This window comes from Ambystoma mexicanum, chromosome 2q, assembly GCF_040938575.1.
Source record: "Ambystoma mexicanum isolate Mex_15411 chromosome 2q, UKY_AmexF1_1, whole genome shotgun sequence".
NCBI classification, from domain to species: Eukaryota; Metazoa; Chordata; class Amphibia; order Caudata; family Ambystomatidae; genus Ambystoma; species Ambystoma mexicanum.
The window spans coordinates 884,328,788-884,355,300 of NC_090924.1; the positions used below are offsets into that span (position 1 = coordinate 884,328,788).

The window sequence follows — 26,513 nt, forward strand, 5'->3', positions numbered from 1 at the left end:
ACCTTCTCTCTTTCTTTAACTCCTTAACTCTGAAATTAGCCTCCCACTGGCATTGTGATATGGCCCAACTAATGATAAGACCGGACAAGACTCTCTTAACATCGAACTATACAAGCTTGAAAATAGTCTACCCTGTAATTAAAACAAAGAACGTGACAAAGAAGTCTTCTTTGGAACACCACCCTGAATCACTGTTAAACGACACATACTACTACATCAAACGTGCGGGCAGTGAATAGGTGATCCACAAACAAGTACAGATCTGAAGGAAAACACAACTACAAGAAGATCTCATCACTTTCAAACACCCATGCTAAGCCCGCAGGGCCCTCATCATCTCAGCCAAACACAGCATCCATAGCAGAAGCCTGCAACACGAACCATGCCCTGTTTAAGGCCATCAAACACTCATCATCCCCTTATCAGTCCCTGCAGTCCCAAATCCATGGAGCGATGCATTGCAATAAGCATATGTTCACTGTCCCAATTAACAAGATTAGTCCCCATATTGGTGACACCCAACCCACCATAGACACCTCTGCCATAGCACCATACAATGTCCCAAGGGTTCTATGTTCATTCATCTGCAGTTTTTTTCGTGGATTTTGTGCCGAAAATGTTTTGCTGAAAAAATATGTTTTATTGATTTGGTGGGGGTTGTCCGCCCCAGTCTTGCCTCCCCTATCATATATTCCCTATACACCACCCCATCCTAACCCGCATAGGCCCTCCCTCCCTCCCCATATGTTTCAGCAAAACATTTTTAGCAAAAAGTGCCACGAAAAAAACAGGCAATGAAGAACATACCGTGCCAAGATGGTGATAATTCAAGACCCTGGTACTGGAAGAGCTCACAACCATCCCCTCATCACTTAAGACCTTCTACGAGGACACCATTATTCCCACATCCATCCTGAAGAACATCACAGGAAATGCTCTCACTCCTATCCACCACACTATCAATGCCTCACTCATGGAAGGAATCTTCCAGATGCATTTGAAATTGACCACATCCCCACCCTAGTGAAGAAGCCTGGCTCATACAGGTCTGACTTTTTGAAATGTGTCAGAGTCTGGCTTCATTAATATTTGACACGAATTACCTAACTACCATCCATCACTCATCTACCCTTCATTGGCAAGTTAATTGAGAAGCCTGTCATGCTCCAACTACAAAACAAGATCATCCAACACAACCTACTGGTCCATTTTCTTACCAAGATGCAGCACCAAGACCACCACCCTCTATGTCATCAGAATTCTCATCATGGACAAGGGTGACCTGTTCCTCCTTGTCCTGCTCAACCTTTCTACCACATTTGACATAGTCAGCCACACATTGCTACTCAACACACTGTCCTCCCAAATGGGATTAAATGCCACAGCCCTTTGATGGTTTAACTTCTAACTCACCAACAGATACCAGCTTGCCCAGATGGGCAACTGCAAATCCCAACAATGGCCACTGTCCTGTAGGGTCCCACAAGGTCTCATCCTTTCGCCTGTCATCTTCAACCTCTACATGGGGCCAATGGTGCTATCTTTGTCAAATTTAACATCAGTATCCCCCAGTATGATGATGACTTACACCTATACCTGAAGGTCAATTGCTTCAACAACATTCACCAATTTAAACACTACCTATCCACTAATAAAGGCTGGATGTCAAGTGCCTACCTGAAATACAAGTCTACCAAAACAGAGTGTATCCTCCTATGAGGCACTACCAAATTCAGAACTGGCTGACACAGATGGATCTCAAGGGCTTCTCCCCCCAACTCATCCCTAGTGCAAAGTTCCTCAGCTTCACCATTGATTGTAACCTCTCTTTGAAAGCATTTATTTCCAAGAAGACACAAACAGCATGGTACCAGCTCTCACTCTTGCACCTTGCACCAAATCAAACCCTTTATCCCAACCTCAGAATTCAGATCTGGCAGGGGGGCACTCCCTCTTAGCCAGTATCCCATCCACTACTCTGGCCCCTCATAAATCTGCCCAGCAGCATGCCTTGTCACAGAACTGAAGAAATTCAACCACATTTCCCCCACTCCCTCACCCTACCAGTACTACTACTACTACTACTACTACTATTACTACTAGTAATAATTATAATAATAATAACAATAATAATAATAATAATGCTACAAATTTAGCATTTATATAGAGCTACGAACCCTCAGGTATCTGAGCACTGCTTATTATTACCCACGGTGTGTGGTGCTCATTTATTGACCTCGGAAGGATGAAAGGCTGAGTTTGGCCCTGCCGGGATTCAAACCTTCATCAGCAGGCTCTGCACAGATGTCAAAGTGACCACTCTACTCGCTGTGCTATATGACCGGCGACCTACTACATCGGTTACTTCTTCAGGCTTGCATCACCTTCAAGACTGCCTGCATCACCTACAAAGCTCTAATGGCCAAGTCAACATCATACTTGGCTAAAAAGATCACCATCTCAAAATCAGCGCAACACCAGGAGCTGGAATATCACAGAGAATATCAAGATTTGCAAGAAGGAGGAGACCAGAAAACAATTACTCTCGCGCTAGGCTCCTACGTTCGTATAAATGACCTGGTAACATCAGGCTGGCTTCCTCCCTCCTGCAATCCACGAAACATCTGAAGATCCTGCTCTTCAAAGAAAACTTCACTGACAATGGAGGACCATATAAGAAATAGGTGATACCCCCTGTTTTCCACTCCCTTTATTTTACATTGCTTCAGTGCTTTGTAGATAGGTGTGCCACTATATACATCACCTACACACATACGTACATCAAATTGGGCAAGAAAACAAGATACTACTTTTTTACATCTGACATGCTGGCATGGAATATGGCACTCAAATTATGACTCTCTGATATAGCCATCATCACCATTCAATCTGAAATAAGGCTGGTGGGACATGGCGCACGCAAACCTCTAACATTTGAGACAATCTCAGCCAAGATTTGGACTGTTAAAAAGGTTAAAAACAGTGCTGATTCCTCAGGACTGATAACTTTCAGTTACAATGAAGATGTTTGAACAGTTAAATCTATCCTCAAAGGAATTTGCAGGATCACTTGCTAACTACATACTAGGCAGCTGATCATGATTTATCAAGACTTCCCTTTTCCGGCTATTTTTTGTTACAGTAAATCATGTAGCCGGGCCTGTAGCACCTCTAATAGTAGAATGCCCGGGCATGTTGTATAGTTGCTGTAGAACCAGGTTTGGTTGTGCATGGAAGCCTGTTATAGTAGGAGCAGGTTAGAGGCATTACCTGTATTTATAGCAGTTTCCCAGATATTGACCACATAGATTTCTATTCATGGGTTTGTTTCTTGCTGTGAGACCAGAAGGAATTCTTGATAATGTATGCACATGATGTTTAGTTTCCTTTGATCTGATTCTAAGAGCTTTTGTGGTTTTATACCTCGCATTTCACTGTCAATATATGTAGATATCTGACAGCACACATTGGGAAAGGATTCTGTTCTTGTGTACCTGAAAATGTGTGTAGATCTTCAGCTTTGTTTGTACTTTGAACTGAACTTCATCTGATATTTCAATCTGAGTAGTGAAATATTTTGGTTTTGGGAGTATGTTTTCATAAATATAGTTATTGATGGACATCATTGAAATGAGCAGAGTTAACAAGACAGTGGTAAAATGTCAGGTATAATCAAAGTCTCCAAATTAATGGAGCTGGAGGGCCCACTGGAAAAAAGGACTCGCCAGTTTTCAGATTTCTGCACTGTGAAAGGATGCCTATTTAGGCAGACTATGTGGATGTCTTTCTACAGTTGAAATCCAGAGAAAGCCAAAACAAAAATGGAATCCATGTGCAGATTGGAAAAGCACATCACATTGCTGGCTGAGAATGAATGCAGCATTTTTCACAAAAAACTGTCACCCATCAAAATGGGGGGTACAGTGACAATTAAGACCCACTGACCAGCAGAAAAATGATCTGCAGAGAATTAAAAGTGTATTTTATTATTGACTGAAAGAAACAGACATGTACTTTTAGCTTTGATCTTTAAAAAGAAAAACAATGCTCTGTGGAAAGAAGAAATCAGCACAAAAGCAAATTGGACCCTAATCAGTAAAACACACAGTATTAAAATAATAAATGCTGATGTTAGAAAATGCAATATGTGGGTTTCCTTCAGCCAGGGAAAAATTGTGGGTCTCTGGGCAAACTTCACAAAGGACTTCTCCCACTAAAAAACTGGTCTGTGCATCCCAGCTGTTTATAATAGCAATACAATGTGGACTGCCTGAAAGGTGTTGAAAACCATCTGTGCAGGGCAGATGGCCCAGCTGGTATGTGGTGGAAATGTAGGGGAAGGTGTAAAAACAGGGGCTACATGCAAGCCTGAACTTTAAAATACAATACAGGAAAATAGAAGCTTTTCAGATCAGAAGGTGCTCCCTTTCAGATAAGAGAACAGGATGACAGGGGTCTGCACTGGGGATCTCTGTTTAGCAAATGCAACCCCATTTACGATCTACACCCTGCAACTTCAAACAACAAAGGTCGTACTTTCTTGATTGATGTGTTATTTTTTTAGGTCATTTCCAGGCTAGTTTCTCAAAATAAAAATTCATCCACCTCTTACTTAGGGAATTGTAATGGCGAGCTAAAAGGTGTTCCTGACTGCTGTGAACATGTGCTGGATTTAAAAGTTGGTGAACTGGTGGAGGGTAAAATTAGGAATGTGGATAGTAAATTACGTGTTCATAATGATTGTGATTTTGGTGTGAATAGCAGAGAATTGCCACTTGGCCATGCAACATAATGCAGATTTGGAGTTTTTTTTAAATAAAATTCACCATGAGTAGCTGAAGCAGAATATATGTATATTATGACAGTTACTAGTAAATTATGAAGTTTTGCTATAAAACTGGATTTTTGCAAAACATTTACATGAAAACAAAAAGGTTTTGCAAATGGGAATTGGCATATGTCTTCCCCAGATTCCTAAACCAATCCTTAGAGAGGGGCTGTATTTGGGAGGAGAGAGAAGGGTAAACATCCAATCCTATTTGTGAGATCTCTTGCAGGGTACTGCTCAATACAGTAAACCTGATGATATCATCACTGGTATATAAAGTGGATGCACTATGAGGAAGGGAGAGTTGCTAAAATTAATATCAGAGAGAGCTGCTGAAATCTACCATCTAACAGCCACAAGGAAACACCAAAAGGAGATGATTGCTGAGAGTGCATCTGTGCTGAGCTGTCCATTGCTTGGAAGGCCTAAAAGCTGACTGGGTTCTATATTGGAGAGCTGGGGACCATCCTTGAGAGTGGAGTGACCAGACCCCCGCCCTGTCCTTCCAGAGGGTCCTGAGATGCAGCTGGCTTTCTTGAACCTTAAACAGAAGTTTTCAATGCAAGTAGACTTGAACCCTTTGCATCCCAAATGAGGGGGAATCTGCTGGCCTTACATCCTTTACCTTTATCGTGGCCAGTGGGGTGGGGAAAAACAATGTAGATCCTTAGGCTATTTTAACAAAAATATTCATTCATGAATTCCCCTTGGCGGAACACCACAGGGTGATTTCTGTTAAAATTCTAAATGAATAAAGCTCATTTCCAGCGTGTGCTGAAAACTATAGACTGAGATGTAAATGGGTAATCCTATTTTGTCTGTTAACCCCGACTTCTTTTAAGAAGACGGGTGTGATTGGCCCTAAACCAAAAAAATCCCTACGCTGCCAGCTTCCTGAACACAGGCCTTTAAATGGAGCGGGGGGTCTGAAATCCAAAATTCTCAAATCATCCCATTTTCTAACTTCCAGCTTCTCCAACACAGGCCTTTATGTGGAGGGTGGTCTGAAATCCCAAATTCTTAAATCATCCCAATTTTTCAGTCCGACTTCCCCAGCACAGACCAAGTTTGGGGAGGGCGGTCTGAAAAACCCACTGCTAAATCACCTTGCGTTTATTTACTGCTAGCCTTTTAAGTGTGCAGGAAAACCAAATTGTACAGCATTGCAAATGTAAAGTCATGTTATTCAGGGACCAGTGTTGATGATCATTTATTTTGAAATTTGTATAAAGGGAAATATTGCAATGTGTTATTTGTGTTAGTTGTGTTGTCGCGCCCTGATGCTTGCGAGCTTCGGCGCGTTATAAATATAAAAAAAAAAAAAAAAAAGAGAAATGTATTGTGTTGTGCCACGGAAAAAGTGGTGTGTGACATTTTAGTGCAATTTTCTATTACCTATTATCCAAATCAATCCAAATATATTTCCTGTACACGGCCTGGGTCTTGGTTCATTGGTAGCTCAGGAGAAGTTATCCAAGGGCTCTGATATGCATCAGAAATAGAGCTGAATAAAGAACTGACATCAAACCATTCATTGTGTGACACCTAGAATTGGAAGAGAAGGAACTCCCCATGTTGAGGGTGGCCTCTCAATAAAATGTTACACAAAGCCGGTGTTTCAGGTCAGCTGGCAAAATAACTTTGTTCACAGACCAAAAACATGTTAAACCTGAAATTTATATGCAGATGGGTTTGATGGTTCAAAAGCATTTGCCTGTTGCCTTTTTCCAAATTTCACTTTGCATTGTGGTGTAATATGAGCTGTTAATTCTTGCACCACTTGGTTTTAGCCTCACGTTTAAGTATGCTGAGGTCTTTGATGTCAGTAGAGAACCAGGCATTGAGATGTAGGGCAGCTTTAGCTTTACGCTGGGTGAGGGGAGCGACAGCATCAAAGGCCTGTGTGAGCGTTCAGATGTACAGATCTACCAGAATGGCAGGGCCATTGGCAAGTGGCCGTGATAGGGATAGCTCATCCAGCTGTGATAAGATGCAAGTTTTGGTAATGTTTCCGGTACTCCATATGAAGTGGGGGGAGGGCAGGGGTGAGGGTGTAATTGGAGGGAGGTTAGACACTGGTATGGTGAATAAGACAATGCTGTGATATGTCCACAGGCAAGGCAGAGTAGAGGTGAGTGTAATATTGCAGTTCAGGTTGAAAAGCTAGTCAAGAATTTGTCCTTTGGAATGCCTGGGGCTAAGGATACATTGTGAAAAGTGTAGTGCTTTAAGACAGCTATCTAATGAAAGGGCATTAATGTCAGCTTCCTTTTTGAGACCTAAATTGAGGTCTCCCAGGAGTATGGTTATGGAGGTTGGTTTACAGTTCGAGAGAAGGTGAAAGATATTCTCTTTGAAGCAGAGGAGAGGGCCTGTCCGGTGTTAGACCACATGTATGGTTACTGTGGAGATGTGTGAAAGGCTCAGCTTGGTAGTGAGAAGTTCTCTGGTTGAGATGGATGGGTTACAGATTTCTGTAAGTGGTAGTGAGTCAGGTGATAAAAGGGTGACCCCACCACCTCTGGAATCAAATCTGTCTTTATGATAGATAGTGTATTCAGGTGCAATTGCTAAGGATCGGGATGGGCCGAATGCAGCCTGAAGCCATGTTTCTGATATGGCTAGTAGTTCAAGGTTGTAAGCCTTGATAAGGTAAGAAATATCAAGAAGGTGGGTGGTGATTGAACTTGCATTCACTAATGCTCCCTTTAAGGATGAGGCTGTAGGTTTCAGTAGAGGCTTACAAAATGTGACTTGTGTGAGAGGGGAGCAAATAACTTGGCTGTAAGGCACAGCATCAGAAGAGTTACACAAGGGGTTAGGAGAAGGACATGCTGCTGACTTGCAGTATTAGGTTATCACAAGAGTAGTGATGGGTGATACGTTACTAGGGGTATACCTCTGGGAGCTCCGAGTGTCATGTACATCGGAGCTGTAAAGGGCCTCCATAGTAGAGTGACATTGCGGGTCTGATATGTTGGAGATGGGGCAGACACTTAGTGGCACAAATGTGTTAGGTGAGCAGATGACTTTGGATTGGGTCATGGCTACTATAGTGGGGCCCAGAATGGTGTTAATCAAAGGGACAGGATGTGAGGTGGAGGGAATAGAAGGTGCTCAATCACTCGTCCTCCTGGATAGCAAAGTAAATGCCTGTAGGTGACCTGTACGCACAGTGTGGCACGTAAGTCTCACAATGCCTAAGGACGGCATCAGTGTGTGGCAGGGATAATAGTTTAGCAGAGTCTGCTTGTGGATCTATTGGGATCAGGGGCAAGGCCAGTGGTTTGTTGGTATAAGCAGAGAGGTGGGTGAGCCTGGCGAAGACTGAACATGGCACCAAAGTACAACGGTTCAAGCAATTGAGCCAGAACAATACATGTGAGGTTATTGATCTCACAGGGGTGGCTTGTTTATCGTTAGAGTGAATAGGGAGGCAACTAGGCCTGCTACAGCCTGGGGGCGGCACCGGAGTAAGGCATGAATCGCAACTGCGATAGGTTTCTGCGTGCGGCAAGCATTGTGTGAAGCAAAGGGCAAGTGTTGTGCTGGGGGGAAGGAGAAAGGTGGTGCAGGATGGTAGAAACATAGAAGGGGATATAGAAGTGAGGCAGCAGTAAATGTAGAACTGGAGAGGCAAATAAGGACATACCTTGCTGGCGATGTCTTACGTGGCCTGACAGGGCTAGACAGGGGACTCATCCAGTGGCCTTAAAAGTAGGCCTTTAAAGGGGAACGGCAGTGCAAGCCGGCTCCCAGGGGAGGTCTGTATTTCATTGTCGGGCATCTAATCGAATGCATGCGAAGGCAGGGAATCAACCAGGGCTCTCCTGGTGTAGCAGTCACAGAGAATGGTGCAGCCATCTATAAGGAGAGCACACTGATGCATGGGTGCCATGCCGTATGCATCGTAGGAACTGAGGTGCGATTGCTGGTGTCGAGGGGGCTCCTGTGGCATGTTCTTCGTGACCCAGGGCCAGACAGGGGACTCATCCAGAGGCCTTAACAATAAGACATTAAAGGGGGTCGGGTCGGAGTGGCCAACGCTTTGCTTAAAGATCAATTGTCTCAATTAAATCCATCAAATAAAGTACTGACTATCTTTCAAACACGCCAGGATGCTAAGCGAATACCTGAAGCACAACCCGACAAAGACCAACTAATTTTCATTGGAAACTCCAGCAAGATTGCAGATTGAGAGATCAAACAACAGTGTGCAGTGCAGAGCTCAAAGATGGACAACAATCACAACTAAAACCGTCTTCGTAGTGATCCAGCTTCTGACACGTAGCTTTTCTATTTGATTATATGGTACACAATACAAATCCAAGGTTATCAGGGTAATTCATAGAATATGGCGCACAAGTGGCGGACGTGACTGGTGCACAGTGTGCGCGTGCGGCAGTCTGCGCCAGCCGCGTGCGCCAAAACACATTTCAGCGCACAGCAAGTCATGATTTCAACATCCATAACCAGCCGTGGTGCAGAGTGGTGCAGCGACCGTGCAGCAGCGCCAGTTACGCCCCCAACCCTGCCCTGTGCGCCATGACCAGAGCACAAATCCAGTACATGGCGCAAAGGCCAGTGGACCAGCAAACAGCCCCCCAACCACGAAAATGCATGTAAAACTTACCACGCACGCCCCAGAATACACATACCCCTCCCGCAGCAGCGAAAATGCATGTAAAACTCCCCACGCACCCCTCTGAATACACGTACCCCACTCGGCCAAGGCCTATCACATGTGAAACTCCATAGCACCCCTCTGAATACACATACCCCACTCGCACAAGGCCTATCACATGTAAAACGTTGCACGCACCCCCAGAATACCACACATTGAATTATGAAATAAAAATGTATTAAACACAAAAGCAAGGGAATGAAATGAAACACACAATAATGGAAATAATGAAGAACAAGCTGCATGTCCAAAACATAAAATAAAAATGTGTGAAAGCAGAATCCAAATCAATCCAAAAGCACATGGGTCCAAAGTGTCTGTCCATCAAAACAAATCCAAAGTGAAAAAATAAGACAAAACCATTGATCCATGGAACAAAAAAAAAAAATGTGAAATCCAGTGTTGAACTATATACAAAGTACAAATCCAGGGTCCATGAGCCCAACCATTGAAAGGAAACCTACAAAAAACCCTACCTAATGAACAACTATATACAAAAAGGTGGGGCATTGTCCAAGCGCCCCAAAAGAAATAAAAACAGAAAGGAAACCTAACACTAATTAACTATATACAATGGCCGCGGGCAAGTCCTACGGCTCACTCTGTGATGTCCCGGGCCAGGGCATCATCAAACTCCATGTCGAAGTCATGGCCTGTTCCAACTCCCTGCGAGTTGCCTCGAGGCACTCGGCCCGCCTCAATGCCCTGCGCATGGAGAACTCCGCCCTGACCATGGTGAGCCATGCCTCTTCCGCCCGCCGCTGCTCCGCATCTATACGCTGGCCCAACTGCTGCCACATGGAAGACACTCCCATTCCAGAGTCCTCCTGCCCTCCGGCCGATGCCTGCCCCTCTGATGTTGACTGTTCCGAGCCATCATTGCTCCCACCTTGAGCCTGCTGATGCTGTCCATGTGCCCTGCCGGATGATGCCAGCACATCCTCCATCTGCTGGTCTCCAGTTGGTGGTGTGTCCACTCCTGCTGGACCTCCGACTCCTGACTGTGGTAGGGTAGTATTCTCCACCAAGCTGGTTGCGTTGGTCGGAATGGCGCATAGTCTTCACAGAGGAGGAGAGGGCCGCCAGAGTGCTCGACATATGTAGGAACCCTCCGACCAGGGCCCCTCCCAACTGTGCCACGTTGCCATGCAGCTCTTCGTGATGGAATGCTGGTCCCCCCAGGAAGCACGCACATCATCATGAATGTCACGCGTGCGCAACGCAACACCAATCAGGACGGACTCCATATGGTCATGGGTCTCCTCGTTTGCAGGTAGTGGAGTGCCATATGACGTGGGCCTCCCCCCTACCTGCGGACGGGCCTGGGCCGGGGCATCCCTGCTGGTGCATGGTGGTGCAGTCATAGGGTCAGGGACAGTGACATGCACAGGCCCCTCCGTGGCGACCTGTGCTGCCTCCTACCCCTGGCCCTGGACTGCACCACTTGCACCAGTGGTAACACCCCCACCAGGCCCAATGTGCGGCTCAGTAGTGGCCTCCTCCTCTTCTGTGTAGACCACCAACCTGGATGGCTCTGCACCGTCTTCTGCCATCGCAAGCCACTGTGGGGGCTCACCCGGCCCTTCCGCTGCAGCCGTAGTGGCAGACGCTGCACCAGTCCCCTCGCTCCCGGATGATGGTAATTCCTGGGAGGGTGGCTGGGCCTTGCATCGCCGTCCGGTGGAGGCATCCCGCCGCTTTGCTCCACAGCGCCGTCTCCGCCCTCTTCTTCACTCGACGCTGTGTAGAGGGAGACATAGAACACAAGCATCAAGGTACTGTACAATAGTCCCCTAGACAGGAAGAAATAGCACATGAGTGGCACTGTCAAACGTCACTTCCATCCTGTCCCTCCACAACACATGGGTCAATGCAGGCAACACACATGCAGAAACAAGCACGGCACATGCAATCAACATTAGCATCCATGTAAAAGGGCCACTATTAACAAAAATGTTGTCTTCAAACTCACATGCATCATGGGTCATACTGATCCCATGCACACACATCACCAGAGGCTCATGCATCTGGCCTCGTACACCACAGACACAGTGGATACAAGGATGACTAGACTGCATCAGTGAATCAACACATTGTCACGGACATGTGTCATTCTTTCAATGGCGTTTCAAAGTCACACACACGCTACTCAGACACACAGACATGTACACCATACATGTCCATGACAACAGCAGTCATCTCTCACACCCCATCCATGTCCTAGAACAGAGACAGGCATGCATTCATGTGTGCATTCCGCATGCTGCTCCCCATGTTGCATTGTAACACATACACCATCCATGTGGTTCACGCATGACTGGTCTCACATGCAGCACCATGATGTCCCTACACACACACATCCATACATGGCCTATGTCACACATACAGGCAAGTAGCTGACTACCAGCGGATCAAGGACATGCCCTGTTTCACACAGCAATGCATGGCCACTCACCGCTCGACTCCAGACAGGCCTGCATCCTGAGGATCTGGCGGTGAAGCACTGGGCTTATGCGTTCCAGGACCCTCATCTGGATGTTGGTCAGGCTGACCCGGAACCCCTCTGCATCCTCTGCCTTTCAAGAGGTGCCGGGCCTTGCTGAGGGTCCTGGACCTGAAGTCCTTCCAGCGCTTCCGGGTGTGTTTGTGTTGCGGGTTGCCACCCCCTCCGCCTTGATGGCAACCACTATGTCCTCCCAGATCCTCTCCCGTCCTTCCTTGTCGGCACGCAATGGTGCGAAGAGGGCATCATAATGCCCCAGAACTTGCTCCACTAGGATACGAACTTCCTTATCGCTGAAGCTGGTAGCCCTCTGCCTCTCTGGCTGGGGGTCGCCAGTGGTCTCTGATGGTGTTTGCCCCGACATGGCGACCCCCGAGGCAGGTGTGGGTGGGCAACTGGGTCCTGGGGCTGGGCTGTGAAGCGATGGTATAGCAGTTGGGAGTCTTCTGTTCCAGCAGGGGTGGACACAGCAACTGGACCCCTGCAGATGGCTGACGTGCAGGCACCAAATAGCAGGGCACGTGGGCAGAAGGCAGGCAGGCAGCAGCAGATGGCAGGTGGGAGCGTGCTCAGGACTCTGGGGGGCAGGAAAATGACCTTCTGGGCAGGAGTGTGGTCTTCCGTGTGTTGTCGCGTGGCCAGCTTGATACGGAGTGATTTGGCATGTGAAAAAACTGCACGTCAGCGTGTAATTCGAGGAAAGGCCCTTAGCGCATAAGCGCATTTGTGACATTACGTGCGGGGGCGTTTCCCTCGTGACAGGTGCATAGTGATTCAGCATGTGAAAAAACTGCACGTCCACGTGTTAATGCATGTAATCCGAGTAAAGGACCTAAGCGCGTAAGTGACGTGACGGCTGCAGGTGTTTCCCTCAGCACGGGTTAAAGGTGAGCGGGGCCAGCAGTTCGCTGTACGTGCCTTTCATGGAGACCGATGTGTGTGTTGCTACTTCATGTTGTTTTGCGCACCATCACATCTTTGAAGCGGATCAAGGACGTATCTATTCTTAAGGCGGGGGTATTGGCTATGCATGTTTTTCATTATCACGCTAGTCTGATGGTGAGTCGCGCACGCTATTTTTCCCACTGCGGGTGCCCCTGTGTATCGCGTACCCATTTTTGAGGTCATAGTAGCCTGTGTGTCCAACACGTACCTGTTTTTCATGTCCCTGGGTGCCACCGCGTACTGCAGGAGGTTAATTCCACACACGTGGGCTACCGGGGGTTACATGCACGGTTTTACTGCAGTTTTGGTGTGCCTGAGCATTGCGTGACCCGTCACTTCATCACCGGGGTCACATACAGCCTTGCAGGTGCAAGGGTGCTTTTAACATCTTGTATCCCACCACCTTCACCCACCACCTTCACCCCAATTGCCCAGGACAATTGTTGTGTACACCTCCCATTCGCACTACTCCATCTGTGCCAGCACTACTCCATCTGTGCCATGGTTGGGAGGCCACAAAAGGGGAGGGCTGCCTCAGCTGGGCGTATTCCTCGTGGCGAGTGTGGTCAGGGACGGGGCCGGGGTGACCAGGGAGTAGGGGGACTTCAGGTGTCCAGGGTGGCTGCAGAGGGGGAAGAGGCAGGGGTTCGGCAGCTCGGGGCGATGTTGTGCAACGTGTTGGTGCAGTCATGCCACCACCCCCGGTGACCCCGTTTCATCGACTGCCACGGGGCCAACGGTAGTGGTAGCTGCAGGTGCAGCTGTGGACACCACCACCCAGGCTCAGGGTCTGCCAACGCAGGCTGCATTGGCACTTGAAGAGTCCATGGAAGATTTGCAGCAGGTCAGGAGGAACACCGTAGGTGCACACAGGGCTGCCCCGACCGAGGCACGTGTCCCTGGGGCAGTAATGTCATCTGCTGCCCTGACCAGCCCATGTTGGCAGGGGCAGATGCAGCCAACAACACCCCGGTTGTTAGTCTACCAACCAGGACAGTCACGGTCAATGACCCTGGCACAGCGGATGTTACTGCACAGGGTCCATACCAGGGCACCCATCAGCCACTGACGCAAGTCAGGCCTTCGGTCGTCCTTCCACCTGCCACTCCCATGGTTCAATCCACCGGTGCCACTGGCCATACTGATCAGGGCGACATCCGCCAGCCAGGGTCTGCACCGAGGAGGAAGGTTGCACCTGCAACACAGGCTGGAACCCCAGACACAGCCACGGCCTTCTGCACATCAAGGAAGAAGCCTTTCTGTGCGCATGAACTAGACTCCCTTGTGGACTACGGGCAGGAATACAGCCGTGACATGCTAGTGGGGCTGAATTGTCAAACTACAGCTGCCCATCGGAATACCCACTGGAAGCATGTTGCGGATAATGTGAGTGCATTCGGCCATGAGGTGCGCACAGCTGCCGAGTGCAAGAAGTGTTGGGATGACCTCAAACGCATCGCTAAGGCCAAGCGTGCGTCTAATTACAGCATGACTCTGGTGACTGGCAGTGGGCCACCACCTGGGGAGGATGACCTCACTCCGCACGAGTCACTCGTTGCGGAGTTCATACCGTCAGAATCGGTCGAAGGAGTGGGAGAGATGCAGGACTTTGATACCCCGTCCAGTGAGTGTTGTTGCGTGTATGTCCAGCCCATGTGTGATTTGCCTGTGTGATGTGTTGTGCTTGACTGCCACTACATGCTATGTGTACATGGTTCTCATGTGCTAGTCATGCAATGCTTCACTGATGCGTGCATGCTGTGCATGATGGTGGACATGTAGAGCAGACGGGGACTGTCCTTATCACCACACTTTCACCCTACTCACATGCTAGTCACCCAGATGCCCCTCTGGTCCATGTTCAGGCTCACTGGCCCTTCTGCATGTAGCCAGGGGTGTCATTCCTCTCCGCACTGGGACTATGTCATTGCATGACTGACGTGCATGTGTCCTCTGCCTGCATGCGGGTACTCCACGGAGGCATGCCCCCTTAGCCCTCCACCCCCATGTACCCAATTTCACCATTGCACTGGTGTGCATCATTTTGGCGTACTTCAATGGCCTGTTCAAGCCTCCTGTGTAGATGCTAACTTCCACCAGGCAACCTGCCAGACACATGCAGTGGGGTACATCCTCTGCTCTTCATGCAGGGTGTCTCACTTGGACTGTGCAGATGGAAGATGCTCCGCAGGGACATAAGTGCCCATTCATGCTCCATGTGCATTCCATGCATGCCCCTATGTGTCCTTGACTGGATGATCATTGTAGTACCTGTCCAGGATGGGCTACATTTCATGGCATTTCTTCAGCCATACCATGCCCACTCTGGCTCAGTCCTGCATCACACACATGTTTGGGGTGTCACAGTCTGTGTGGGTCACAGTCCTGCCCCTGTTTCAGGCCCACTGACTCTGTCCAACTGGTGTAGTGGCTTCTTCACACATGGGTGTACTGCTGAGGGTTCATCATGTGTCCTGCTTACTGTCCCATCATCATCTGCTGTGTTGTCAGTTGACTCAGATGATGCAATTGATGCTAGTCAACACTGTCTGCCAATACACAGGTCTCTGGTCACCCTTTTGCTACCATGCAAGGCATCCCTGCATTTTCACTAAGGGGGGGGGTTTTGCTTGTAGCCGTGCAACCCATTGCATGCACATTGCACATGATGCCTGAACTTGGCCTTGCACTGCCTTCAAGTTTTTTGATACACATCATGAAGTACTTGTACATGTAGATAGTGAGTAACGTACACATGTTCTGCAATGCATCGACCCACTTCTGAGCCGTATAACAACCTTCTACATGCCTACTCACTGATGCAATGTCAAATTGACCTGGCATGCATGGCAGGTTCTCTTTTGTGTGTGACATGTCTGCTTCATGTGTTGGCTGGCTGTGTGATGTCTATGTGTGTGTGTGTTATGTGCTTCTAACATGTGTACGAATGTTTTTTTCTCTCCACTTTTCAGATGATGATGCAATGGAGCCACAGGATGGTGTTGTCATGCCAGGCACAGGGTTGTTATCACAACAGCAACCCGGCACAAGTGGGGGTCGTGGGGTGGTAGACCACGAGAACCCACATGTGCTACAGACCATCTTGTCTTTGGCTGGCAATGAGTCCAGCCCAGATGACCACTCTGACGTCCATGTCGAGTTGGATGTGCATCAGGTCCATACGTCAGGGGTGAGTGATTCTGATGTGGACACTTCTCTGTCCGCGACACCTGTGCTGAGGGGCCAGACAGTGGTGGGACCTCTGCCTGTGGTGGATCGCGAAGCAGGTTCACCCTCCACACCAGTCGCTGATGTGCCTGGGCCATCACATCGACGGAGGCATGTAGTCGTGCAGCCGCGGGCAGTGCCAATCCAACAAGGATTCTTGGGTCCCGCAGGTGCCAACCCCAGCAACGCGGTGGCCACGCGCCACTGGGGTATACTGAGTGGGAGCAAGACATGACTGCCAATTCAGACCAGCAGGGGGCAGCACTTGATAACATCGCTGTGAGCATGGAACATGTGGCCCAATCCGTGCTCCCCCCTGCTAGGCAGGTGCTTCTCCAGCAGCAGGCGGCACGGTCCATGGCCCGCTCGCTCAGGCTGGGCATGGCGGCCTCAGACAGGGCACACCAGGCTAAAATGGTGTCTTTGCGTCAAGCAATTGCTGCTCACGCAGAGGCACACATGGAGGCCATGGAGGTTGAGTATGCTTCCCTCAGATCCACTCTGGGTGTGCTCATGATGACCCAGAGGGAGCGGGCAGAAGAGAGGTTTGCACAGCTTGAGCGTACCATCTCTGCTGAGCTACGAGCTTGCCAGGAGATGCATCAGTTGTCCAGCCAGGTCTTGCAGGAGGAACTCCGTGTTAAACGTGTTACCTTGCAAGAGGAAGCACGCGCATCATGGGAAGTTCTGCATGCAGACCTACGTGTCATCCCTGCACAGAACCAGGCTCACCCGTCTGGCAGACTTGCTGCCGACGAGGGGCAAGCTGCGGCTAGGCATGGTCAGGCTCCTGTGCCACGTCCTCCTTTTCAGGATGAGCCAGACTCGGACGACGAGATATCTCCCACACAGGTCGGGCTGTGCAGGCGTTGAGACCATGGAGGTTTTTTTTTTGTCTCAACATCATCGCATGTGGGTGTTGAGGTGCACCCTGTAACTCCCCCCTCCTGGATGCCTCCCCCCGGGTCGTATGTGGCCATTTTTGATTTTTGATTTTAGTTTAGTTAGTTAATATTGACTATTTGATAGTTATTTTAATTAGGTTATGTAGGTTGTTCATTGTTAGTTTAATTCATAAATATAGTTTATTATTGTTTGTCTATTGTGCATTCATGTGACGGTGTGGTACTTTGTGGCTTTTGAAAGCATCCACTGTCTGTTCCAGCTGGGCCCTTCAAGCTTGTCTCGTGTATGTGTTTGCAGCTTGGGGTCCTGACTCACATAGGCCACTCCTGCTTCCCTTATCCATTAGCTTGCTAGGATGGTTCAGTGTAACAAACATTTACACAAGGGCTTTGGATTTTCGACATAACTGTGGCATGTCTGCTGCTGTACTACTTGTGTTAACACCCCTGGTGGGGATTTGTAGCGTTTTATCCACCCCATGTCTGTAATCAATTTGGGTGAGTACTTGATTGATGTCTCCAATAATTGATGTGGATTGTGATGTATGTTATTTTCTTGCCTGTATATGTGCTTGATGCCCTTCATACTGTAGACAGTAGCCTGCACCCTTGGCCTTTCAAAGTCACACTGACAGTGGGAGGAGTTTGGATGTAGGTCTGTAACCTGACCCAGTGACAACCAGCATGAAGACACACACACAGGGAACTTGCAAGCCTTATTAATATCTTTTATGCCCTTTCTGCAGGGAAATGAGCCTCCACACTACCTTTGCCAGCAGACACAGGGATGAGTAATCCTGATGACTGGCCACGTTTGGTGTTGCAGACGTGTGCATGTGTGCGCAAACAGAAGCACAGGGCTTGTGCTCAGACCTCCGACAGAAGCAGATGTGTTTCCAGGAGCTCCAGGCAAGGTGAGCAGCACAAGGGCCCACACCGCAGCCAACCTTCCACCAGGCCACGTGCACATGCATGCTAAGTAGCACCAGTGCTGGGAAGCTTTGCCAGGCATTGTTGGAGAAGCGCACATTACAGCTGACATGCGTTGAGGGCCAAATGCAAAGTGGTTTTACAAGTTGTCAGGGGCACACGCAGGGGCCATCGAACATATCCTTGAGTACCCCCTGCTCCATTGAAGCAGAGTTATTAGGGCAGTAGCGTTCCTAGTCAGAAACTGATACAGCGCGCAGGGACACCCTGCGAGGCACAGACTTGTGTGCAGTGCATATCATTTGAATGTGCAAATTGCCACCTGCACTACTTATTGAAATCCGCGGCTGCCAGAACACAACTTGTACTGAAGTTGCACCTCGCTATACGCATGTAGCAGCTCACCCAGGGACCATTGTATCATCTGTGATTCTTGACGCATTGGTCTTCCATTTTCCGCGCGCCCACATGCGCCTGCCTTACTGCATTGACAGTGTATGAACCATGAGGGGGCCAAGCTAACGTATAGGTACAAAGCAGCAGACAGGAGTGTTTGTTTGTGGAGGAGTCACTTACTTTAGGGCATGGATGGTGTTGTGTGTGTGTGTTGTTAACACACATTCAGATTAGTAACTCACGCTCTCTTTGCAGCATTGAACTGCTCCTGTTACCAGACCTGAGAGTGCGCAGGCAGGAGGCCAGCACTCACCCCAGAGATAAGTCTCTCTGTGGCTTGCATTTGACTCATTTGGTACAATGTGCATGATGAACATGTTTTCTCAGATTGAGTATGTGTTATTGTGAATAGTAGTTTTTAGTATTTTGACTACTTGCCCTTGCCAATCCGACTCCCCTCTCCTGCCCCTCTTTCCGGTTATCCTGCATACCAATGCCTGTCCAAACAACATATCCCTGACCCTCCTTCCCCGCTGGGGTCTCAGAGGCCTGTGTAAATTTGATCTTGCAGGCGCCCAGACCACAGAGGGGGTGGTTGGTTTGTGCCACTCCTGCACCTGGAACCCGGAGCTGTGACACTACCCATCAGTTGTTGCATCCTTATTGCATGTTATGTACCGTAAATAGTACCCATCCTGTAGGACCATTGTTCAACTGTGCTACCTTGGTTGTTCTTGTTCTATCATTGTGCTTGTACATGTGCTTTGACATTTCCTGCTACTTCAAGTCATCTACTGGAGACTCTTCCTGGGTTTTTGGGTGCTTTCAGGCTTTTTCTCTGGTTTGTGGGTTTGGCTCCTTGGAGTTCTCTGCGATTTGGTATTTTTACCAGTCAAAGTGGCCTCTGAGGGGGCTGGACCCTATTTACACGCATGCTGTAACATGGAGACCAAGGGATAGGGTGATCCTGTAGCCAGGTAGACTTGAAGGAAGAAGGCTACATACCCCAGACACAGTTGTTCAGAAGGTCACGGTGAGGTGTAAATTAGGGAGGGCCTTTTGTTGTTGGACAGTTGGCTTGGGCTACAGTGTTTTGGGCACTCTGACATTGTAATTGTGGGGTACTATGTGCGTGATGTGTTGTGCTGGTCAATGCCTGTTCCTGTGTTGTCTTTACTTTTCATGTGTCAGGGGATTGGTGTGGTTTGACATGCTGGGGTGTTCACATGGGCAATGTTCACATGTGTTGTGTACAGGGCACTGAGGGTCACTTTATTTCACATGCATATATTGAGTGCATGTCCCTAATGGCACACACAGTTGCACAATGATCCACCACATGTACAACCACCCTTCCATGGCCACAGGTGCACACAGATTGCATTCTCGGGCCCGCTGTGTCCCTGCAGCACATGATCTATTACCATTTGGGTATCCTGTACATGCGTCATTTGGTTATTGATTTGATTTGTCATTTTCATGTGATGATCAAGGTGTATCTGCAACACAATGGCTGTCAATGTGCTGTGTGCTGAGCAGTTTGTTGCAGGAGACACACACAGCACACAGGTTCGGGAGTAGGGATTTTGCCATGCCCAATGTGCATGTGAACAGGCATTCAGTGTTGTGTTCATGCTATGACAGGTGGAAAGCATTTGTGTCTGACTTTGTATGTGTGGGAGGTTGTTGGTCAGTCATTTCATCTGATTCCATGTCAGGCATCATTGTCTCATGCCAGTTTTCATTTATGACATGTCACTTCGTATCTTATTGGTCATGTGTTGGCCTTTTGCTATTGCATGCCATGTCATGGTGTGGCAGACAAGGGTGATGTGGGTTGGGAGGGTTTGGGTGACATACCAGGGATTGTGATGGCCTGTTTTGCAGGGGGGGTGGGGTGATACGCACCTTGCATGTGTTCCTTTTGGTCACACAGGATTGGTTATGTTTAAGTAGCTAGGGATGCACACAATGTAGCACTTCCGTGGCAACATTCTCAGGGTGGTAAGGTTGTGACAGTTGACTGTCTCTTTGTCATCATCGATTGTCACCTGGTATGTGCCAGACCTGTGTGCACTCCGCAGGGGTGGGAGTTTAGGTGAAAAATGTGGCCACAAGCTGGGTCCGGGCTGCCTCGCCACGTGCCATTTCCCCTCCCATGGGCAGCGCCTGTGCCTTTGGTTGGGGATGTGGGGGCACCACCATGTCAACCGGTACGTCCCGCCGTGTTGCAACATTGTGCAGGACACATGCTGCCACAATGATCCTGCACACTACTGGAGATGCATATAGTAGCTGGCTGCCAGAGCGGTCAAGGGAGCGGAAGCGTGACTTGAGCACTCCGAATGTGCGCTCCACTATGCCCATGGTTGCGATATGGGCAGCGTTGTATTTTACCTGGGGTGGTGTGGTGGGGTTCTGGATTGGCGTCATCATGTGGTTGCTCAGAGGGTAGGCACTGTCCCCTGGGGAGGTGATAATGGTTGTGATTATTGGGGTTTGTGTATTTGGCTGTGTGTGACATGCATGCATGTGCACAGGCATTTGTACTCACCTAGGAGCCATGTATCGCCATGCTGCCCAGCATCCAGGGCCCGGCTCAGGGCGGACATTCTGTATATGAAACTGTCATGGGTAGAGCCAGGGTAGTTTGCATAGACAGAGGTGATGATTCCCTTTGCATCCCATATGACCTGCAAGTTGATGGAATGCCAGTGCATGCGGTTTCGATAGATGTGCTCAGTGGTCCTAGGTGGACGTAGGGCCACATGGGTGCAATCTATGGCACCGAGCACTTTGGGGAAGTGTGCCACTCTGTAAAAGTCCTGGACCATGACCTGCCTTTCTGCGGGTGTTCTGGGCATGTATATGTGCCTGCGGACTGAGGGACGTGCAGTGATGATTGCCAACGCCTGGTGTAGGCAGCGTGACTGCGTGGGATGTGAAACCCCCCCACTATGGCAGTTGTCTGCTGAAATGACCCAGTGGCCATAAAATGCAGGACATTGAGCACCTTCTCCAAGGGGCTCAATGCTTGGGAGCACAGGGTGGGTGATGTAAGGTCATCTTCCCATTCCCTGACCAGGTCTAGGATGATACGGGGCCGGAAACCTATACCCGCCATAGACCTGGTCGTCAGGCATCCCAAAAAGGCTAGTCCGGGTAAAAAAAAATGCGGGCCCTGGCTAATCTCCTCCTCCCGTGGTGTCCCACGATCAGTGCTGCGACAAATGGGGCATTCATCGTAGCTGGATATACGTGTTTGTTGTTTGCGCACACTTTTATACTGGGTGCGGGGACGCTTCCGCCTGCCTTCGTGTGGCGGACGTGTTGACGCCTATACGCGTCTTTTGGCATGCGCGGGTTTCCCGTATTCGATTCCATGAATACGTGTTGTTCGCGTGCATGTGGGCGTTCCGTATATTTCCCTGCAGTACTTCCCCAGTTAAGCCTTCTTTTTCACACGTTGTTCCCCATTCCACATGTTACGCCCTGTGTCCCGCCCCCTTTTTGGTGTGTGCGCCGACGTTGCGCGCTTTCACTGTGCACGTCGCGTACAGTGTTTGGGATGTTGCAATGACGTGTTCGCCTGTGTGCCCCACGCACGGATTTGGCGCACATCCCGAGGGTAACACGTGCAGGGACTTCCATGAATCGCACGCGTGCACGTGTGCCTGTTTTTTCACGCTTGCGCCAGCTTGCGCCAAGATTTTCGGTGCACGTTTGTTCCATGAATCGGCCCTAATGTGTGGATGACTTCAGATTATTTTCATCACTTTGCATTAATGCTGCATTACTTAACAATACCTCACACTACTTTGGATCACTTGGATAATTGCAATATCTTGTATCAGAAATTATGAGAAACCTTATCTGCACTGTATTACAGAGGAAACACGACCATGCACTTTCTCTAACATGTCCCCACCCCGACAGACATGAACAAAACTTCTTATACAGGTTAAATAGGCAAATGTGTGTAAATATTTAACTCTGAAAAGCACCTACTAAGCTCTTTAATTCTTCCTTGTGTTATGAGAGGCTGTATTTCCCAGAAATCAAATTTGTATTAATTTCATGATCTTTCTGACAGATGATTATGCTCTAAATCACCACAACAGGACATAGATTAAGTTGAGGATCTGGTTCAACAACTTTGTTTAACCCATTAGCTTTCACACAGCTGGGCTTGAATGGAGAAATGCCTTCTATGAGTAACTTTATCAATACCAAAACTTTGATCACACAGAAAAACCTACCGATTTACTTGATCGGCATAGACGTAAACGTCTGTTAATCAAATCACCCCTTCATGGTACAATCGATTTTGGCTACGTAGCTGTCAATGATACAACAGCTATGTGCCAAAACATTGAAAGAATAACAATAGGAAACATTAACATTTGTGTAAAGTGCTCTTTATAGTGCAATTTGAAAAAACCTGATATGTGGCTCGAACTGAGTGTGTACACAACATGTGTTATGTGGTGTCTTGACAAACATGTACACACGTCTGGGGGTCTAGAGATTGCAGAACTCAATATTCCACCAAGTTGTTTTGCTTGTAGAGGTTTTCCTTGGTCGTCCCCGATCCAGAATGTCAGTGTTAGCTACACCCTTGTGTTTACCTAATGTAAATGCATTTTTTATAGCTATTACGTTTGTGAAAGTCACCATACTGTCAACCATATTGATCAGAATGATTGAAAAATGGAAAATTCCTATGGGCATAAAGAGCAAATAAGGAATGACAGGAAGCAAAGCATCTAACATCACCAGGGGTGCCAAGTACACAGGTGCTCCAGGCCCGTGCACACCCCGGGAAAAGCTATTTTACGTGGAGAGTGGCTATTTTAATATAAGTCCATATTCTTAGAAGGTATTTTTTTGCTGCCGGAACGCCCAACCCCCCGCCGTGCGTGCACCCCCTGCAAACACCAAAAGTCAGACTGAACGTCACAGGTTCAAGTAAGCATAGAGGTAGGCATCATGGTGTAGTCACCGCCACATTCAACTCCAGCATCTAGGAAATTAGCCAAGATGTCAGGTAGAGAATAACACAGAAGGTCTCACGTTTACAGTCTTCCATGTGTGCTAACAGTTTGCCATGTTGGTCTTCAAAGAATTGTGGGGAGATGACTAATTTATCTTCAGCCATAAGTTGCACACTAGAGAGTGATTACACAAAAATGTTAGGTCATTGTGAAGGGCTCCTTGTGTACTCAATAGTGGTCGATCCGACTCTGGGGACGAGCATGCATGCCTTCTTAAGTTTGTTTCCGGATGTTTGGAAGGTACTGCACTAAGATGTGCCCCGATATTATTCCTGTCTGTGTGTACTGCAAAACCCACATTTTCTGGTTGTCTTTCCCTGACTTTGTTTTCATTTTAGTTGTATTGTTCCTTAAAGTGTTTAACCCATACGTGTTCTGAAATCCGCCTAAGTGTATTTTTAAACTGAAATATTACTTTTGGAATTTGAAGAGGATTGTCAAACCTCTTTAGGAAGATGTGAGAGTGTTTATTAAGGTCGCGCATGGAAATCTCTGGGTGTCTTTGGTGTGGGAACCTGTAAGCAGGCCAAGAATTACATTTTAGATAACACTGCAATGCAAGTGTCTGGTGTGTGCGCGTGTGTGTTTGTTTGAGTGGCAGGAGATGCAATAAGAGGTGGTTGGTTTTAAAGGAAGGGGCAAAGAAAAGATGGAAGCACTGCCACGGCACCAGCAAGGCACTGGTCAGGACTCTGCAATACTCCTATATTTCCCCCAACACACTAGGCAGTCTCATTCATTTCGGATATAAGATTTGAAGATCTCCAATTAGTGATACGTCTCAATGTTAAGGCTTCTCTAGAAGTTAAACATTTCATTCACATTACACCAAAGTACATTTCATTGCAACAATCTTGTTTCTATGATGTGCTTCTGTATCACACGATTTTGTTTATTGGGAACTATATGTCAAGTGTATGAACATGAACATACACTGTTATCCCTCACAATCTAAGTATCAAAAGCTCTGTGATTTAACTGGGAATGCAGTCTGCTGAAAATGGCCATGCAGAGGGAGTAGTACAGGTACAGATTCCGTAACTAGTAGGCAGAATCTGGCCCAGTGTGCTATGAGTGAATAAAGGACTGGGCCCTTTAAGAAGAAGGGAGCACGTCATGGTGGGAGGGAGCAGAGAGGGGAGGAAAGGGAGGAGCAGGAGGAGGAGAGGGGCAGTCATGGAAGGAAGAGAATAAAGAAGGGTCAGAACCGAAGATGTCTCCCGAGTCGTTATTGCGTGTGTGTGCAAGCCCCAAAAAGGGGGGGGCAACACAGTGAAAGAGACCTAAGGATTCTATTAGTGCCGCATATCCCCAGGAGGCTGGACCGGCATTATAAATGAGTAGAGATGTATATGGCCCTGCAGGATGTATCCTCTAAGGATGATAATGGTTGATGTTGAGACGATAGGTCTCATTATGATTTCACTGGTGTGCGAAATAAATGGTGGTAACCGATTTACAGTCACTTTAGCATACATTTTCTGCACCGTCCAGTTCCGACTTCTAAGGTAAGATTGAGGATCTACCTCCAGCATGTTTCTGGATGTAGATCCTAAAGATTATTGTTGTAAAGCCTTCATGCTAGATATCCAGAGTGCACTTCTGAATCACAGACCAGCTGTAGTCTAGGTTTGGTTCCAGGTAGGCTTTATTCACATATGTACAATCTGTACAATACTCCAGTTACTCTTATCAGTATTTACAGCACACGTAGACATGGACAGGAACATGGGAAGGTATAACATTAACTTGGAAAGGAGCTGACCCACCGGCCATCCATTCAACCCAGCTCAGGCCCCCAACTGAAACTCACAGAACATTCACACACAGATCCACTCAACATTCTCCTGAGCTGCATTCATGTACCAACATTCTACAGCAAGCATCCAGGCCAGTGGCAAGACAAGACTACAGTACAATTATCTTAAACAATGGGTGAAATTTCCAAAGGTGGAATTATGGCGACATATATTCCCAATTCCCCATGGAGTTCTATGGACTCCAATAATCGGGAATTACACTACTTTTATCCCACACATACTGCAGCAGTAAACTGCTTGGCAGTAATGGAAGACAGGTTTGGCAGTAATCCCTACAGAAGTACTACCAAACTCAAAACGAGGCCCTCATTTTGCAGAGGTTTCTCCTTCAGGTCAGTGCAAAACCTAAAAAGGATGAAAAGGCTGCAGGTTTATCCAAATAGAATGACCATGGTTGAGTTGGGAAGCAACTCACACTTACAATTTGGATTGTAAGCAGCTAGAAATAAAAACAATTACATAGCGATGAACTACAGCAACAGAATAGACCGATGCAAAATTAAATTCATCCTCATATTATATATATAGTGCACAGGTATCTATTATTGCTGCCATTTATTTACGTTTTCTATAAAAAACAAAACTGTAATTGTACCGTTTGATAAAGTTTGCAAAGAGTATGCGATGCGAGTAACCCTGCCGCCGGATCCTTGCAGTTTCCAAGATGCCTGTGTAGCGTAGCTGGACTAGCACCTTCTCTCTGTCATACCGGTTGGCATGGCGATCATTGTTTGGCTTGATGCAGCGGACAAAATGGGGCTGGCCTGCCACCATCTTGGATAATAAATCCATCAGAGAATACTAAAAAATATCAAAAAGATGGCATGTTAATTGTACAAGCAAAACATAATTCACATTCATAACCTTATGAGCATCTTATATTAAGTGCACTGATTGTTTATACAAAATTAACATTGTTTCTGATTACATTTTAGCTTAATGAAATGGGGAAATGCGGAAATCTATTTTCCTAAAAATAGTTTTTTTGTTTCTAAACTAGAAGGGACAAGCCTTTAGAAAATCAACATAGAACAACAAAGAACAATAATGGAAACTGATGGAGGAGCTTCGCTTCCGCTCCTACTTAAAAGAAAGGTCAACAGATCAGAAAATCCGCTGTTTGGACTGCAACTATCGAAGGCGGCCGTTAAGACACGTCCATCAACAGAACAAAAACACAAAATTCCACACCAAGCAGTTAATGAGTGAGACTCCACACT

General features: G+C 47.6%; 1 protein-coding gene across 4 annotated transcripts in view; it reads right to left on the minus strand.

Moving 5' to 3' along the window:
- MYO3A (myosin IIIA) overlaps positions 1-26,513 on the minus strand; it is a 2,295,212-nt gene that overhangs the window by 809,505 nt on the left and 1,459,194 nt on the right. For all 4 annotated transcript variants that reach the window (XM_069648154.1, XM_069648153.1, XM_069648152.1 and 1 more), the window contains one exon: positions 25,889-26,094. In XM_069648154.1, the coding sequence (XP_069504255.1) occupies positions 25,889-26,094 (206 nt within the window). The remainder of the gene's footprint in view (positions 1-25,888; positions 26,095-26,513) is intronic.